At 43.8% G+C, this 18,438-nt stretch overlaps 1 protein-coding gene across 2 annotated transcripts in view; it reads left to right on the top strand.

Annotated features, from left to right (window-relative positions):
- The window catches only part of lt (vacuolar protein sorting-associated protein light), a 184,138-nt gene that overhangs the window by 61,560 nt on the left and 104,140 nt on the right, over positions 1-18,438 (top strand). For both annotated transcript variants that reach the window (XM_055075699.2, XM_072286637.1), the window contains exons 8-10: positions 4,131-4,198; positions 6,105-6,298; positions 11,917-12,017. In XM_055075699.2, coding sequence (XP_054931674.1) covers positions 4,131-4,198; positions 6,105-6,298; positions 11,917-12,017 — 363 coding nt within the window. The remainder of the gene's footprint in view (positions 1-4,130; positions 4,199-6,104; positions 6,299-11,916; positions 12,018-18,438) is intronic.

The following is an 18,438-nucleotide window of genomic DNA, read 5'->3' as shown; positions in this document are numbered from 1 at the left end:
AGCCTCACAGAAAGTATTTATTTATTTGGCTTAAAGTACTGCAGCAGTGTAGCCTACTTCTTATTGGCAGCCGCGTATTTAAACAGAGAATTCTAAACATAGTCTGAATGATCCACAAGTGATAGGCCTGTGCCCTCTATTGCGCCGCAGCGGCGTAAAAGGGTCAAAGTAGCCACAGCCTCAGTTGAAGTCGGGAGATGGGCAACATCAGCACTTGCGGGATCATCCTCGGCCGCGTTTTCATTTGGCCGCTGCTTCTCCTGTGATCTCCACGTTCGTCAATGCAAGCATTGTGAAACACTGCCAATAACAAAGGGGCATGTGCAAGTTAATGCATCTATGAGTGAGCCCAGTGAGTGCACGCTGTTGCGCGTCTTTGCGGATGCAAACTGCCAGTTCTCACGAGGCACGGCAGGCGCAGAGCACGGCACCGACGAGGAGTCAGTGCGGCAAATGCAACGCGTCGTTGATGTTGTCAAACTTGGTCAAACTAGCCAGGCCACCGCCTGTGTATGCCACTACGTTCCAGTAGCGCCCTCAGCGCGATTGATGTGGTGCGCAGCAGTCAGGAACGCCCATCACGCCACTGCTATCTTCGAGGGTGTGGCAGAAAAGCTCACCGCCTGTCAACACAGCACACGTGGTCTGGGGTGGCAGAGTGCGATATATCCATTTTATGTCCGACCCTGTTCGAAATAAAACCTTAAAAATGCATGCAATTTTCTAGGTGATATAGAAAGTATTCAATATACGCCATAATTCGATATATCCATGTTCGATATACCGAGGTCTGACTATATATCAAAAACAAACTAGCCCTCGACTATATATTGTTCCTCCGTTTGACTAAACAAGTAACAAGAAGTCACGAAAAATTGAACGTTCTGACCGTCACCAGTCATGTCGAACTTCGGCCCAGTGTGGCATATGACATTGGCCTGTGTGATTCCGACACGGTGTGAGTGTGGACCTCTGTTGCGAGTGACGGGGCTGTGGTCCTCTTCCGAGACCCGTGTGGCACACAATGTGGTCTGGGCCAGTCGGTCATTGTGCTGCTAATGTGGCCAGGCACTGGACAGTGGCCGGTTATGGCAGCGTGGGGTTGGACCGGAGCTGTGGAGCACTGCCATGGCAGCGTCGTCGGGACTCTGGAGCTGTTGCCGACCAACTTTCAGATGCCCTCTCTCCAGCCCATGGTCTTGAAGTTGCCACTTCCCGTCTCCAGAGCACAGCTGGAGATGTGTTTGCCCTGCTCCTCGACCACGTCAGCAATGCCAGCTCCTCCACCTTCATCTCCTTTTCTTCATTTTTCTTTTGCGCTTTGTGTGCTTACCAAATCATGTGTCTACTCTCTGTTTCGCTGACCAGCGTCTTTGTGCTCTTCACATATTCGCGTGTGCTTTGCCAGCGATTCATGACGAAAGCACACCTGATATTTTTTAGAAAGAAATATGGGCAAGGGTCCAATAGGTATTGAATCACGGTGGCTGGTTTTCTAACGTCAGCTTCGTTGCAATACATCTGTGTTATGCGGTAAAGCACCTGAATGCCGCTAAGGTGGTTTTGATCGCCATAAGGCTTTATAGGGCTCAGGAAGGTGCGTGCTTACTGGTCAAGTTTGAATTATCCAGCAGAGACCACTCTTAATATCAAAATAATGAAAGTTTGGGCCCACAGGAATGCATAGATGCCGGAGACACGGGCGTCTGCGGGCAACGGCATCACTGGCACTGTGCCAAGACAGCACGCTTGGTATAGAGTCAAGACGATTTATCCTAATGATTTATTTGAAGCTAGTCAATCGAGCATAACTGTTTTCAGGCATTCAAAAGCTGCTGCTGCTGCTGTTTTCTGCACCTCAATGAATAATTGATAGTGTAGCTTCAAAAACCAAAACTACAGAAAAGTGCAGTTGTCGCACTTTTAGCAGACACCCACGAGTGACGCAACATGTCTTTATTAGCGAATGTCTTTATCAAGCTGCAATATAGCTGAAACACTGTGGGCTCATATGCTGGCTTATTTTGGCCACAGTGCGTGGGCTGATCGCATCTGCTCAAAAGTGCCAATCATATTGCCCCGGTAATGATTAATACAGTGATACATCAGTGACAGGGTCCTGAATAAGAGGGTAGCAAAAAAAAAGAAATGCTGACTCCCAGCTCACCGCTGCCGTGTGAGGTCACAACAAAGGGACAGCAACCAGCTGAGAAAGTGCACATAAGCAGTGATAGGTAAATAGGAGGGGAAAAAATAAACGGAGTGAGCGGGGTCCGTGGCTCGGCTAATGAACTGCCACCGAGCAAAAAATGAGTGCAAGTGACACTGCCCTGTTGCCATTCTCCTGGTAGTTTAGAAGTTGCGATTTTGAGGTAGCCGAAGTTCAACGCAACTAATTTTCAAGAGGTGAAAAACATATGGGTTGAAACCGTAGCCAGAAAAACATTTCGGCTTAACCAATATTTCGAGATATCAGAGAGTGAGTTCATGAAGATTTACTCAAGATGCCTCTTCATGAATGTCAAGGCGGCTACACCATACTTGCAGTTTCAAGCGTATCTTCAAGCCTTTACTTCATCTGAATTACCTCGTGCCATATTGCATTGGAATGATCTTCCTGAGCACATCGTTTCCATATATATCTGATCACCATTCCTTCCATGACAATTTGTACTTGCATTTATTTTTTTCTTAACATTGTGCCTGTTTTGTACTTCTGGTTAATGCTTGCCTTTAGTGCGTTAGCATTATGAGAGCGTGTTGTGTGTATGTGCATTTTTATATATGTGTGTGTGCATAGTGCAACTGACGTTCTCCAGACCACCGGCAGTCGCACTTTGCTCCTCAAAGAGGCAGGGCTTGTGTCAAGTGCAATGTGGTGAACGTTGTTTAAATCACGAATCCGGGACCAGAAGGAGGTGCTATGTAATGCTAACGCATTTCTCTCGCATTTACCATGAAATTGCCACTGAATTCTACACATTGTTATGCCATCATTTACTAATATTTAGCAAAATTTTATGTTGTGTTTATGATTTATGTTACTTTTGTTCCGGGATTTGTTATGGTTCTAATGTTTCAGCTCTTTGTACTTTTATTTTATTTGTAACCCCCCCTACTTATACCTCCCTTAAGGGTCTGTAAGTTATGGTAAGTAAAGAAATAAATAAGTAAGGAAGGAAATAGGGAGTGTTAGCCCTTTAAATGTTCCAAGGCTTAACCAGACACGATTTACGATACAGTTTTGAGAACTAAAGCACGCCAGGCACACCTAGAAACATTCTTGCCCTTTCCAGTACTGTGCTGTTGCACTTATTGGGGAACCTTCCGTGGGAGACTGCTGCAAGGTTAACTGAAGTGCATGCTGTGGGTCTATGTGCCTGCCTAATGAAGCCAACGAGGAGTAACGTTAAGTGAATTTGCATTACTGTGAGGCTCAAGTCATTTATTTTACTTTGGAAAAGAGTTCAAAAATCCCTAGCCAACAGTCAATGGTTTATAAAGGCATATCATATTGTAAAGGCAAGAAGAAACATGTGGGGAGGGGGAGGTTTAGCTGGACTGAAGGCAAGCACTAAGCCAAATGAGCGAGCTTCTTTTATTTGCACTTCCCCCCCCCCCCCTTTTTGGTTCAATCCCTCCACCCTGTTATTCTACCGGTGTGGTTGCACACTGTAATAGTATATTACTGCAGTAAGTATGCCTTACCATAATGTGGGTGCCGGGAGCTCTTGTGAGCACTGAGAGGTTATCATTGAACAATACCTATAGCCGGTGTCCAAACTGAACCTCTAGCAACCTTGTATAGTTTAAATTATTTTTTTTCCAAGCAATAAAAAATCGCTGTTTTTCTCTTTTTCTCTCATACCATGAAAATCTGGCAAGGAAACAATAGAGGATGTTGCATTTTGCATTTAATGAAATATGAAATTTGGGGTGCGTGTTACAATCGAGGGTGCATTAGAATCTAGTAAGTACGGTATGTTTCACTACATGTAGGGAAGGTTTAGTGCACTTTCTGTGGGTGGAGCTTGTACAGAATTTTTTTTAATTGTCACCGAGTGTAGTTGTGTGATATGTGTTGTTCCGCTGACCACATTACTTGAGGTGCTATGTGCCTGTGTTTGCAGACAATCCTGGTGTATGACATGCAAGTGCTGGATTTCATCTGCATGATTAGCAGGGACCATGACCCCCTGTGAGTGTTCCTGGCAGTTGCACCTGCATAAGTCTGTTATTCACATGTCCTGCTCAGTGCTGCCTACCTGTTGGGGAGGCTCAGTACCTATGGCATTTCGCTGGCCGAGCCCAAGGTCATGAATTTGATTCTCAGCTACTGTGGCCATATTCTGGTGGTTATGGAAGGCAAAAGTGCTTGCAAACCATGTTATAGGTCCTCATTATAGCAGTACGCACATGACCTCTTCTATTTGTCATTTTTGTACGTTAAATGAAGGTACAAATCCACTAAACCCTAGAAAAACTACTGGCAAGTGTCCATGCGTCCTAACTAACTTAGAGTGATGCCTGTTTCTAATGCACCACTTTTGGTTTAAGTATCCAGGAGGTGTACATATGATGCAGAAGGTTGTCATGTCGGAGCAGAACATTATGACATTTTTGACACTCACTCTGGCCCCCTCTGTCATCTGCTATGCCACTACTCACTGTGACTCAATGTAGCAGCATACCAAATGACCAAGCAAGCCAGAGTGAGTGCAGATCAAAGTCTGAGAAATTTTGCTCAAGCCGAAGGTTCACTTTATCATCAGGGCTATTGGAGGCCGGAAGCAAGAACAGGTTGGCCCTCCTTAGCCTTAGCAGGCACACAAGGCATGCACACCTAACTGCTGCCTTGGCAAATGCTTTGCAAATAACCTTCACCATGCAATTCTGTTTCTTCTTCCTACACTGTTTATGATCACCGTTAGTAATCATCACAATCTACTATTCAGTATTTACACATCCGGACTTGAATGGTTTTTACGCCTCGCCATGGATCAGCCTGTAGTATTGCCTGTGTTGTTGCTTTGGGCATAGGAAACACAACTGATATGAAAATGCACCAATGTTAGCATCATTGGACAGCTAATCTGACCTAATTGACTGACTGATTGTTCAGTTTATGGACAGGTAAATGTTACAAGAGCATTTTTGCATTTGGTCCTATCCGAATGCAGTGTTGAAAGCCGGGAGTCAAACCTGCAATCTTGTATGCAGTGGCAGAACACCATAGCCACTTACCGTAATTACCCGAATCTAATGTTTACTCAATTTTTGCTGGTCTAAAACAAGAAAATTAAAGTTCACCTGAATGTAACATTCCTCTGATATATAAGAGAAAAATATAGTATGCCCCCCATGTTTGCAATCAGAAAAATACGAGATGTGCAGAATGGACGGTCACAGAAGAAAAATTTTAAAATTTTTTATTGAGCTTTTATGATAAAAGAGTGTGTCGTCATCGCTATTTGCACTTCAGTGGCCACAGTTACCAAGTGCACTGGGGTGGCATTCTCAAGCAATCATGTTCAGAGATACTTCTACGACTTTCATAAGTTTTTCTTTTTGTGATTCTGTATCTGACTTGTCAAAGTGGGCCGCCTACAGTGTTCCTGGTACTGTGTGTAAAATAGGGAGCTTAAAAGAGTGGCAGAAATGCTGGCAGCCATATACGCCATTGCATCTGATATCGTATGAAATCTCGGGAAAGTGAAAGTATCTGCAGGAGTGGTTGACCGAGAGTACCACTTCAGATCGTAATCGAGCACAAAATGAACCCACAGCAATCTTCGCGAAAACATGCTCTGTTGCCATCTTGTGATGGCAATGTCGCTGCATCTGATGGCTCTGACAATAGGCTGTTGCCAGTGCTATGAATGCAGTTTTGGTTTCGTATCCGCTTGTAATGTTCAGACAATTTTCTGCCCATTTTCTCAGAAAAAAAGGTGTGGGCTGGATTCGGGTAAATTCTGCAGCCACCACATGAGCGCCACTAATCCGAGATGCAGTTATGAATCAATACTGGATTATCTTTATATGATTGCACAGCACATGGCACTGTCTTCAGTGGCAAGTTGTCAGCAGGGACCTGGTGTACGCAGGCTGAAACAACCAGAACTCCATCGATGCATCCTGACATGGCGTGATGAGCGGTGCCTGCTTGTGGGTTGGGCTGACCGTGTGAAGGTGTGCTGCATCCGTCAGCGGGACCCGCAACGCACTGTCGCCGAGAACAACGTCCAACCAGTGCAGGACTCCACGCAACGCAACCAGGCTGATATCTACGTTGAGATTGGTAAGCTTGCATCTCCTGCTCTAGGGGCTAGCCTTGATGAGCATTGTCTACCACATTTAGTGCTCGGATATGCCTTTATTTGTAAAAGAAGTCCTGGCTTCACTAAAATAAAATTGTGGGAGAAATCATCGAAGACGATTGTGAATGTCAGCGACCCGGCGTGGTTGCTTAGTGCCTTTGGCGTTGTGCTGCTAAGCACGAGGTCACGGGATCAAATCTTGGCCGCCGTAGCCGCATAGGACAGGGCAAGATGTATGCACTGAAAGATAAGCAGAGTAACGTCATCAGCAATTTCGATGATATAGTAAAAGCAGCAGAAGAATTCTATACTGATCTGCACAGCACCCAGAGCAGCCACACTACCTTCATTCGAAGTAGTGCTAAACAGGATGCAGAGGCTTATATATAACTAACGATGAGGTTAGAAGGCCCTTGCAAGGCATCGCCCTCTGGAAAGCAGCAGGATATGATGGAATAACAGTTGATTTAATCAAAGATGGAGCAGATATCATGCTTGAAAAGCTTGTGACTCTTTATATGCAATGTCTCGCGACTTCAAGCATACCAGAGAGCTGAAGAATCCCAACGTTATACTTATCCATAAGGGAGATGTTAAAGCATTGAAGAATTATAGGCCCATTAGCTTGCTTTCAGTATTATATAAAATATTCACCAAGATAATTTTCAATAGAATAAGGTAACACTTGACTTCAGTCAACCAAGATAACAGGCTGGCTCCAGCAAGGAGTACTCTACAATGGATCACATCCTTGTTATCTATCAGGTAATCGAGAAATCTCCGGAGTATAACCAACCTCTTTATATGGCTTTCATAGATTATGAAAAGGCATTTGATTCAGTTGAGATACCAGCAGATATAGAGGCATTGCATAATGAAGGAGTACAGCAGTCATACGTTAATATCTTTGGAACTATCTACAAAGATTCCATAGCTACCTTTCTTTTCCACAAGAAAAGTAGAAAGTCACCTGTCAAGAAGGGGGGTAAGATAAGGAGACACAATCTCTCTGATGCTATTCACTGCATGCTTAGAAGTATTCAAGCTATTAGACTGGAAAGGCTTAGGAGTGAGGATCAGTGGCGAATATCTCAGCAACCTTTGGTTTCAGATAACATTGTCCTGTTCAGTAACACTGGGGACGAATTACAACAAATTATTGAGAACCTTAACCAAAAAGTGTAAGAGTGGGGTTGAAGATTAATATGCAGAAGAGAAAGCTAATGTCAAAATAGCCTGGCAAGGGAACAAAAATTCAAAGTCGCCAGTAAGCCTCTAGAGTCTGTACAGGATTATGTTTATCAAGGTCGACTACTCACAGGGGACCCTGACGATGAGAAGGAAATTTACAGAAGAATAAAAATGGGTTATATTGCATATAGCAGGCATTACCAAATCCTGACTGGAATCTTATGACTATTGTTGAAAAAGGAAAGTCTACAATCATTGCAGTCTGCCAGTGCCAACATATGGGGCAGAAACTTAGTCAACAAAAACCTCAAGAATAAGTTAAGGACTGCACAAAAAGCAATGGAACAAGAAATGCTAGGCGTAATGTTAAGAAACAGGAAGAGAGTGGTGCGGATAAATGAGCAAGCGGGGTGGCAGATATTCTAGTTCACATTAAGAGAAGAAAATGGAGCTCGGCAGGCCATGTAATGCGTAGAGTAGATAAGCGCTGGACCATTAGAGTTACAGAATTGGTGTCAAGGGAAGGGAAGTGCAGTCCAGTATGGCAGAAAACTAGGTGGGGTGATGAAATTAGGAAATTTGCAGGCGCAAGTTGGAAACAGCTAGTGCAAGATGGGGGCAATTAGACATCGCAGGGAGATCGCAGGCATTTGTCCAGCAGTGGACATAAAAATAGGCTGATGATGATAACAGTATACTTCCTTTTTTGATTCCGCTTAATTTGATATTTTGGTTAATTTGATCCCAACCAAAGGTTCCAGCAAGCGCCTATGCATTTCTCTGGGCCCAAACTTTAGTTGTTTCGATCCTAAAATTCTCCTTCGCCGGATAATTCAAACTTGGCAAGTCAGCCTGACCCCTATGGTGAGCCCCAATAGCGACCCCTTTAGTGGCAGTGTCTGTCTCAGCGGAGCTTAGGGGACATTGAAACACACCTTACCGCTCGTCGAAAATGTCTATTTCTGGCCAGCCCTAGAAAGATTTTCAAGCAATAACCGTAACTCACAATGTCTTATTACGGTATTTACCAACTCTAACGTGCGTCTTTTTTTTTTAGGTAAATTGGGCTGGAAATAGCCTGTGCGGTGCAATCAGGATTCAAAATCAAAACGGTGGCGTTCGTATGTTTTGCCGCATAACAGTATTGTACTGCGGCGAAGCTGACTTTAAGGTAACTGTGCGACGAAGCTAACTTTAAAAAAAAACTGCTTAGTAAAGCAATGAAGGGGCTAGTTGGTAAACGTTCATGGTTATATTGCGCTCAGTTTTACACAGACGATATTAAGTGAAGGACGGGACATGGACGGACGTAGCATGGGTTGCGCTACGTCCGTCCATGTCCCGTCCTTCACTTAATATCATCTGTGTAAAACTGAGCGCAATATAACCATAACCATAAAAAAAACTGGCTGCCGTTGTGCAACACATTTTTTCTTGCTAAAAAATCGGGTGCGTGTTAGGTTTCTACTTTGTTTAGGAGCTTTAATGTAATTTCTACGTTAGTTTTCTACTTTTGACACATAGGCTTGAAAGTGGGTGTGCATTAGTGTTAGACTGGCAAATACTGCCAAATGAATTGGCGGTGTGTTTTGGAATTTTTATGCATCTTTGCCTAGCTCGACCCGCCTGATAATTCGATCAGGTTCATCGGTCCCATCAGGGTCGAATTAATGGAAGTCGAGTGTATTTTATCTGATTGTCATTATGGCAATGTGATGGCGATCTGCTCGTCCTGTCTGGTCTCCCTTCTTTCGTCTTTGTTTTTTGCACTTTAAATCAAGTATGAGATTATAAATTTGCAGACTTAGGATGGAATCAGCTGATGCAAGACAGGTGGGATAATTGAATGCTAGGAGAGGCCTTCATCCTGCACTGGACAATAAACATGCTGATAGTGATGATGACATTGAAAGGAATCAGCAGTGACCACCAGAAAGCTGAGCTAGTTGGTAAGGATACATAATGCAAAAAAGGGGTAAGGCATGCAAACGCGGACACAAGAGAAGTGCACAACACGAACGCTGACTATCAACTGAAGGAAGCACCGAGGCGAAAAAAAAAAAGGATTTCAATTTTCAGCAAAGTAAGAGGAAACCCTTTTCTAATAATTTACTGTCAACGTACTGGTTCTTGGAGACGCCATCGTAAGTGATACCCATTGCAATACCCTTGCTTTAGGTTCTAAGCACTGTTTTAAGCCTAACATAAGACCCGTTGACATTTTAAGCCTACCTCACTGCAAAACCAGGTTTGTCCCGGAAGAAGAACGCTCGCGCTGTATTTTAGAGGGCATTGCAAGCATTAAACAATCAAGTATTCATATGAAGACGTATGACCCTGTCCGACCGTTAGTTAATTACCTTGTGGAGCATAAACTTAGACAAGTAATATCAGACAAGGAAGGTTATTTCGTGATTATGCCAGATGACATGTTTTCAGTAAAAGCGATATCATCATAGAAAATAGTTTTCAGCCAGTAAGACTCAAGCCTTCGGCAGTTTTGACTTCTGTCAATACATAATCTAGATAGGATTGTCTCTAATGTCAAGAAAGCAAAATCGCTCATGTTAGAACTGTTTTTCTCGGCGAAGACCCATAAGCCAAAGATTCCTTTTCATGCTATAGTGTGAGAGAAGAGGTATGGCAGGTCTGTGTGGCTAGTCACCTACAGAACTGCTTAGCTTCACTAGTTTTCTTTTTTTTTTTTCACACCCCTTTTGCTTGCGTAATTCTCAGACACTAGTCCAGTTTTTGACAGAGGAAAATCTTGGTGATTGTACAGCTTTTAGTATGGATATAGAAGACCTGTATTACTCCTTGCTGCATGACGAGTTACTAAATTCCGTAAATTAGTGCATTAAAGAACAAGTTCAAGAGTCTGCTTTTATTGACAGATGCGGTGTTTCCACGGGAGCTTTTCTAGAAATTCTTTCAATGTACTTAAAGTCGACGCTGGTTGGGTGGAGAGAGGGTGTGTATCTGTAGAAATCAGGAATTTCTATTGATTCAAAGGTTTCCCCTATTCTTAGTCATATTTACCTGAGCAAGACTGACAGCTGCTTAGAGAAAGCCTTAGGCGATTGTGTTATTAAGGTATTTCATTATGCTGATGATTACCTGATTTTCTGCAATAAGGATGAATTTCATTTTGCTGCTACCTCAGTAAGTGAGCAATTTGAATTAAATGAGGAGGATTAAAGTTTACCAAGGAATCTCCTCAGACACGTAATACAGTTTCTAGACATTTCCTTGGTCTTCAAACAAAATCATGTGTGTTGGCAGTACTCCCCTAGATCTTTGAAGCCATTGTTAAACTTTTAACCCAAGCATTCCGATGTAGTAAAAAATGTAATAGCCATGTCGTGCCTTATGTCTTCCCTCACCAGATCGGGCATGCACAAAATGAGCACCAGTTTTAATGCACAGGTCCGGCGCCTATTAGAAGCAGTTTATCCTAGCGTAGCAGCGGGCCACTGTCGCTGAATGCTCAAAGAAGTCGATCTCAAAGGGGACGGACGTGATTACAGAAAGCAGTAATAGGAAAAAAAATAGTAGTGGCTATTCCTTACATTCATTCAGTATAGCACAGGCTTAAACAAGTTGCATGTAGATAAGGTGTTAATGTTGTTTTTACTGCTCCCAATAAGCTAGGTAAGATATGTGCTGCCGTATAGAGGAACAAGGAGCAGGTAAAAGGCAAGAAAAGAACAGATATTTGTCCAGTGAAGCACAATAAGAACAACAGGTTTACTGACTGTCGTATGAGTGTGGTTTATAAAATTCCCCTTAGATGTGGCCAGTTCTACGTAGGGCAAACGGGACGGTGTATCAATCAGAGGCTAATGGAACATAAAAGGTTGTTAACCGGTGGATCGCCTTCTAATCTTTCCCTACATTGCCAAGATTGTAACTGCATGCCTGAGCTAGATGAATGTGCGATATTGTACAGGCATAAGAATGAAGATACGCATCTTATGGTCGAGGCATGGCTTATCAATAATGGTGGAAGTGCATGCGTGAGTCAGTCTTCGATTACCTTACATAAGGAAGAGATCAGTTGCCTTAACAGTTATCTCTCACACAAACCGGCACGTGTACCCGATTGACACGTGGTGCTACCATTCCAGAGGATGCGCAAATCAGTTTTGTGTCTTCTTTCTTTTTTTTTTGCCTCAGTACTTCCTTCAGTTGCTAGTCAACGTTCATGTTGTCCACTTCTCTTGTGTCCGTGTCTGCACGCCTTACCCCTTTTTTGCATTAGTGACCACCAGTTGTGCTTGTCACTTCTGCTACCACTGAGCTCCTTTGTCATCTTGTGGCTGTAAGCTCTGCTGGCACAGTTCTTGCTGTCAAGTTTTTTCCATGTCATACGGTTGCCTGACAAAACTGTTGTACCTTGCTTGTGCAGTGTCCATGTTCCAGACCGATTATTACGTGTGTGGCCTGGCACACCTCTGCTCGGGTAGCCTGGTGGCCCTCACTGTGGAGAAAAACACCGACAACTCAGCCGTGAGTGCCTTATTTTTCTTATCGTCTGCTGCAGCTATCCAGTGTGTGTGACATCCAGCAGCTGAGCACAAAGTTGTAGGTACAATGTCTGGTCAAGCAGCCGTACTGCTATATGGCAAGTTGTAAAAAACATTGTAGCAGTTCTCATACACTGGTAGTATTTTAGTCCACAAAAAAGAACCTGAGGCACTCAAAATTTGTGCAGATAAGTGCACTATGGTATCCCTCATAGCTTAGGTGTGAATTAGGGATGCTCGATGTCATCAGTTAGTATATGTTGATATTGCGTCTTGCCTGCATACTTTCAGACCATAGCCAAGACCTAAGTGTTGTCCTGGAGTGTCTTCTCTCCTCACTGCCATGCTAAAAGACACTCAACATGGGGAAATTTTGAGTCTCGCACCAAATCTCGATACATTATAGGTTTTGCTGGCTGGTTATGCCACTTTTCTTGGCTCTGTAGCATGTTCCGCAATCACCTTATTTTGTTATCACGCAGGAGTTCGTAAAAAAGAAAGCCACGGTTCTTCACATAACGTGTGAAAAAAATTTAATGATGATGGCTAGTTGTCTATGCATATTGCATTGTGCAGGAGCATGCAGAAGTAACAGACCCTCCCAACAGCATTTTTCAAACTGTGGCATCACTTGATGGAAGAGCTGCAGTTCATTTCGGTTTAAGGCGTAGTCACATGCCTCAAGAATGTCAAGTACGAAGATCTTTGCCCGCTGTTGAAAAAATTTCAGGCCATACCAAAGGGGAGTTTGGGAGAACGTGTTGGTGAAATCTCGTTGATACGATTCGGATAAATACGTTTTTCGGCATAATACGTTTTTTTTTCGTTCCCGGCCGATGCCCTATAGAGGTAAATGCATTTTTGTACGGCTAATACGATCGTATTTCCACGTCGGTTTGGATAATACGATCCCGGAAACGTCTTCTGTATGATGATAACATCAGAGCCAGTCCTTTGAAGCGGGTGGGCAGAGCTACTGAAATTAACATCGAGCGAAACGACAGGCACGGCGGACTAAAGACGCGGCGACGCGCGCTTTGTATGCTCGAGGCTTGGCCTGGCTCGGCTCGGCCAGAGTCCGGCCGTGCTTCTGCACAGCGCCTGCAGCAGTGTGGCGGCCTCTGGGAGCAATTTTCGCAAGCTCGCACACCAAACGCACCGAAGGTTTTTAGCGCCATCTATCCTAAGACATAGCACTCACGGTAAAATCACGTGACCAAGAAGCAGTGATTGGCGCATGCATTGACGATGCTGTAGGCTTTGTTGGCTTTGTGCTTGCCATTTCTCGTTGCCATTTTGGTGTTTCGAGCGTTCAGCTTGCACTTCGCCCTTATCGTTTCTTCTGTTTTGGTGCCGCGTTTCACCCGTGCGCTTCACCATGTCTAGAAAGCGTAAAGCGTTATCGCTGAAAGAAAAACTCGACGTCCTAGCAAAAGTCGACGAAAATCCGCAGAAGAAACGTGTCGACCTGGCATGCGAACTTTGTTTGCCTGTCTCCACGCTGAACACGATCGTCGGCAAGCGAGAAGAAATTCAGAAGAACATTCAAGTCTTCGGCGCCGGCGTGAAGCAAACAAGGGGCGCCCAGCATGGCAAGATGGAAGAGATTCTTCTGGCATGGTTCAGGGAAGTAAAGGCGGCGGGCGTGAACGTGGACAGGACAGTTGTTCGCGAGAGAGCTGATGAGATAGCACTCTCGTTGGGCATCGAAGATTTTAAAGCTTCGGGCGGGTGGCTCCATCGTTTTAAAACACGGCATGGCCTGTCGTATAAAACCGTTTCCGGCGAAGGGAAGTCTGCCGACCAAGATCAGGTCTCCAACTGGCTTTCGACTCTGCCGGCGGTGATTGCTCAGTACCAGCCAAGGGACGTGTTCAACGCAGATGAAGCTGGGTTGTTCATCAATCTTCAGCCCGAGAAAACTGGCGACATGTGAATTGCGCACCGTCCAAGACATCATTGCAGATGTTACCGCTGAAGAGGAGAGCGACGACGATGACAAGCAAGACGCCGGAGATTGCAGCAGCGATCGTCGGCTATTAAATACTGACGGTGCTCTCGAAGCTTTGGACGGGCTTCGTGGCTTTGTCGCGTCTGCGGAGCTCAGCGAGGAAACTGCTACTCGTTTTTACGAGTCCCAGAAAAGCTTGCTGCAGGACCTCGAAAAGCAAAAAGTGCAGCGCAAAGTGACGGATTATTTTAAAGTGCTTTAATAAAAGCAAGTTCTGTGCCAAGTATGTATTATTCGCGATCTTTTGGAGTCCGTTTTGGATAATACGATTTTTGGATAATACGTTTTTATTTTCAGTGCCCGTGAGAATCGTATCAACGAGATTCCACTGTATTTCATAGAAGGTGCAAAGCTCTTGTGTGCATCAATTTATGTGTCACATTGCGTGCCTTACCTTTCTGTCCTTGATAACACATGTCACTGCACTCGTACCTTCTCACCCCCATCTCTTGTCGTAACTTGGGGTCTTCCTGGATCCGTCTGATGGTTTTCTGCTCATTGCACTCATTGATTCAGGCTTTTCTTCTCCTGTTTGATTGTATTTACAGCTGCATTCTGGTATCAGGCTGGTATGCATTGCTCTATCATCTCTCCTGTGAAGTGCTCATGCTGGACCTTGGCACGTCCGATGCTGAGTCATGTGAAATCTCACAAAAGGGGTCGAATCCCCCAAAAAGTGACTGCCTGAGAATATCCACCCTTGCTAACTTTGCATGCTTCTGTTTAGCTCTCTGTGAGCAACTTTGAGAGGAATGAGAGGGCAAATCCCACAGGCAGCGCATTTGTAGGCATGAGTAAGCCCATATAAATACAGTAATACCTCATTAACTTTAACTTGCATATCTAAAAAAATTGGCTAATTCAAAGTTTTCCGTGGTTCCCAAACCATTTTTCATACGTGCCATGTATTTATTGCCCTTCATCCCTAAGTATTTTTGGGCCAAATTGCGGTTACCTTGAAATCTTGTCTGAGAGCGGAACAAGAACTCCTCTGCTGGAGTTTATGCTTCGCGCGAGGCTGCCATGCCTACCACGAAGTGGACATTTTCCCCAAATGTCAAGTTGGAATTTAGCGGCATAACAACTTTGCCAAGCAACCATGTGGCAAATCATGTGATGGGAGAGAGGTGCGCAGAGGCAGGCCCTGCAAAATAGCATGCTTGATGCAGTTCGTTTTGTTCGCTTAATGCAACGCATGAAAGTTACCATCAGAGGTGTGATTTCCATGTTAATTTTATTCTACGCAACGTAGAATAAAAACTCTCGTGCCACATATGTTCTGATACATCCTGCCCACGTAGCCAGTACTTGTGATTGCTCACGTTGCTTGCATACACAACGCACGTGGGACTGACTTACCGTGAATGGTGCCACAGAAAGCGACGTAAGCGCTCACTAGTACACTCTTTGCGAGCAGGACATACCGTGTGAATTGACTGTTGCCAAAATTGCTGGCATGGCTGCAAACGGAGGGGACGGTGAGGGTGGCAACGACGAAACACCTCAAGAGGTGACAACATCAGCCAAAGCAAGAAACATGCTTCGCTTGCTGCGAAATACAGTTGAGTGCAGCGGTGGGAGTGATCGGCTCTTGCGATGTGTGAAGCAGCTCAAGGACGCCTTTCTAGGTGCAAGGGCTACTGCAAAGCAGAACAGTCTTACACAGTTTTTATGCACTGAATAGAATGGCAGTGCCAAAATACAGAGCTGGTTGATATCTATGGTATGTTTTTATTTTTTCTTTGAAACCTTTACGAATAGCCAGCCAGTTCAGAAACTCTTGTTGAAAAGCTGTTCAGTAGTGGTGAATTTTTTAGAAAATCTAGACTTGTCACTGCAATTTCTGGAACTTTGCTTATCTTAAAACTCCACTTTTCTCAAAATTTTTTCTGGCTTTTACTACTTTGAGTTAACGAGGTGTTACTGTATTAAATTTTAATGTTTTACATGCCAGAACCACAATCTAATTATGAGGCACGCCATAGCGGGGGACTCCGGATTAATTTTGACCACCTGCAGTTCTGTAATGGGCACCAAATGTTTGGCGCACAAGCGTTCTTGCATTTCGCACCTATCGAAATGTGGCCGCGGCGGCCAGGATTTCATCTTGCGAAACAGCTTAGCAGTGCAACTCCATAGCCGCTTAGCCACCGTGGAGATATCAAATGGTGGGAAATTTTCATTCTAACCTTACATACAAGTACTTCCAAGTGCAAGGCGATTGTTTTTCATCGGGCGAAAAAAAAGAAAGCCAATAAGAGGTTCAAGAGTAAGCAAATTCCACAAATCCAGCTATATACAGCTTTTGAGCTCAGCAGTCCTTCCTGGTGACAAGTTACTTCTTTTCACTGAGCCAAATGTCTAAGTGGCTGTTCTTCATGTCACTACCTTCTCCCTTTCTCCGATAGGTGTATACAAACAAGTTATGTGCCTACAGAACTTGTCTGCATACTTGTCTGTTAGAAAGAGAAAGTGAGGAATTCATCACTTGCCAACAAGAAAGTACTTCTAGCCGTAGTCCACATTCAGTTTATAAATAACTAGGGGAGTGCGACTATCGCATATCACCAAATCATATTAAATAGTGAACATTCGAATAATTCGATTTGTGAATTGAAAATCTATCTCATTTTTCGAATATTCAATATATTCGATGTAAAGACTAGCACAGTACCACATGTCACGTGCACCGCTGAGTCCCTCATGCTCGATGCCGCCCAAACTAGCGTTTCATTTCGTTTTTCACTGCTAAAGGAGTGCCGAGGGCACCGCGGCTGATGCAGTAGAGAACTTTGTCACTGTGGGCGCTCCCCGGCGTCAGCCTGATGCCGGGGATCGCACATACAGCACCTAAACGCCACAATTCACAGAATGGAACCGCGTCGGCTGGGGCTGCTCTGTCGGTACAAGGTTCGTCCAGTTCGACAGGACCAATCAAAATGATAACGTGACAAGGGAAGAGGAAACGACAACAAAAGCAGAGCATGTTTCGTAAAGTGCGAAGATCAGGCGGATTAGCTGCTGATAGGCACGCAGATCGTCATATGTGGCGACAAACTTCATGCCACCTCAACAGCTGTCAATCTAACCCTCAGGCATGACCTCAAAATGGATCACATGATGAGCCACCCTTATAAACATACTAGCAGCAAGCATTCCGCGACGGCTTGCAGCTTACCTTCAATCGGCCGGTGGCATATTTTCATTATGGCCACACTTTTTTGACCATTAGGCCTAATTGGCACTTCTGCATCAGGCGTTGTCAACTAAAGTTTTGATTTGGTACCCAATCGATGCAGATCTATGTGCAGCAGTCGCATGACACTAAGAAAGCTGACAAGTGCACGGGATGGCAATGAAGTTGCTCATGGCCCCTATCTTTGCGACACATGGAACGGCGGTTCGACACTGTTCGCATTCACACATTGTTTTTCTTCTTTTTTAGCTTTCTTTGTAGCATTTTCCAGACCTTCATATACTAGAACTGAGCTTTAATCAGTGCTGGCATCTTGATTCACTGTTCCCTTTAGTAAGAGTAGACCATGCTGTATAACTTGATTTCTGTGTAACTATGTTACTGATAACTTGCAGCATTCTTGCTATGCAATGCTAGGGGACACCCGAGCATGGGCAGCACCGTATCTTTTTGCCGAAAAATTAGCATTGAATTTTGTGAAAGATGTTCTGATAAACGATATGATATTCGACTTTTCTTTTTTCTTGATTCAATTCGATATTCAATATGAGATGTACTGTTTGGTATTCACACACACCTACTATAATAGCAATTATGTACCGCCTCTTTCTCAGAAGTTGCATTGTGAAGAATGTTGATGTCTATTTCTTCAGTGACTCCTGTGTCATGTGTATTGTGCCTGCTATGAACAGTGATTAAGAAGTGTTCGGTTGAGGCCAACTGCAATTTCCCTTTACAGATATGTGTGAAATGCAGAAAAGGTTTAAATAGACAACCACTGAACCTATGAATGAAAGATTTTTACGAATATTGTAAAAAATCTTTGAATTTCCTAAAAATTTAAGCACATTTACGATTCTGTAAGTTTTTGTAATAGATAGCATCACAATTCCATAAACTGTATTTGTCATCATATAAAGTGGGCAAATATGATGAAATTGTTGACATCTTGTGTAAGATCAATTACCTTATTTACAGGAGTGTTGCAAATGTCCTACTTGCAAGTTAGGGGTATATTTCAGAGCCCTGTATTATAATGTATAAATTTTGTCCTCTTCAAATGACTCTAAAGATGCATTTTGCAAAGTTTTGATATCATTTATAATGCGTAATTGCAAAATTGTAAACGTGTAAATTTGAGGCTTCAGTTTCCTTGAATTTTTCAGTTTATGACAATTTTTCTAAAGTATTGCTAGC

Source organism: Dermacentor andersoni, chromosome 2 (assembly GCF_023375885.2).
Source record: "Dermacentor andersoni chromosome 2, qqDerAnde1_hic_scaffold, whole genome shotgun sequence".
Classification (NCBI taxonomy): domain Eukaryota; kingdom Metazoa; phylum Arthropoda; class Arachnida; order Ixodida; family Ixodidae; genus Dermacentor; species Dermacentor andersoni.
This window is presented reverse-complemented; position numbering and strand designations above follow the sequence as displayed.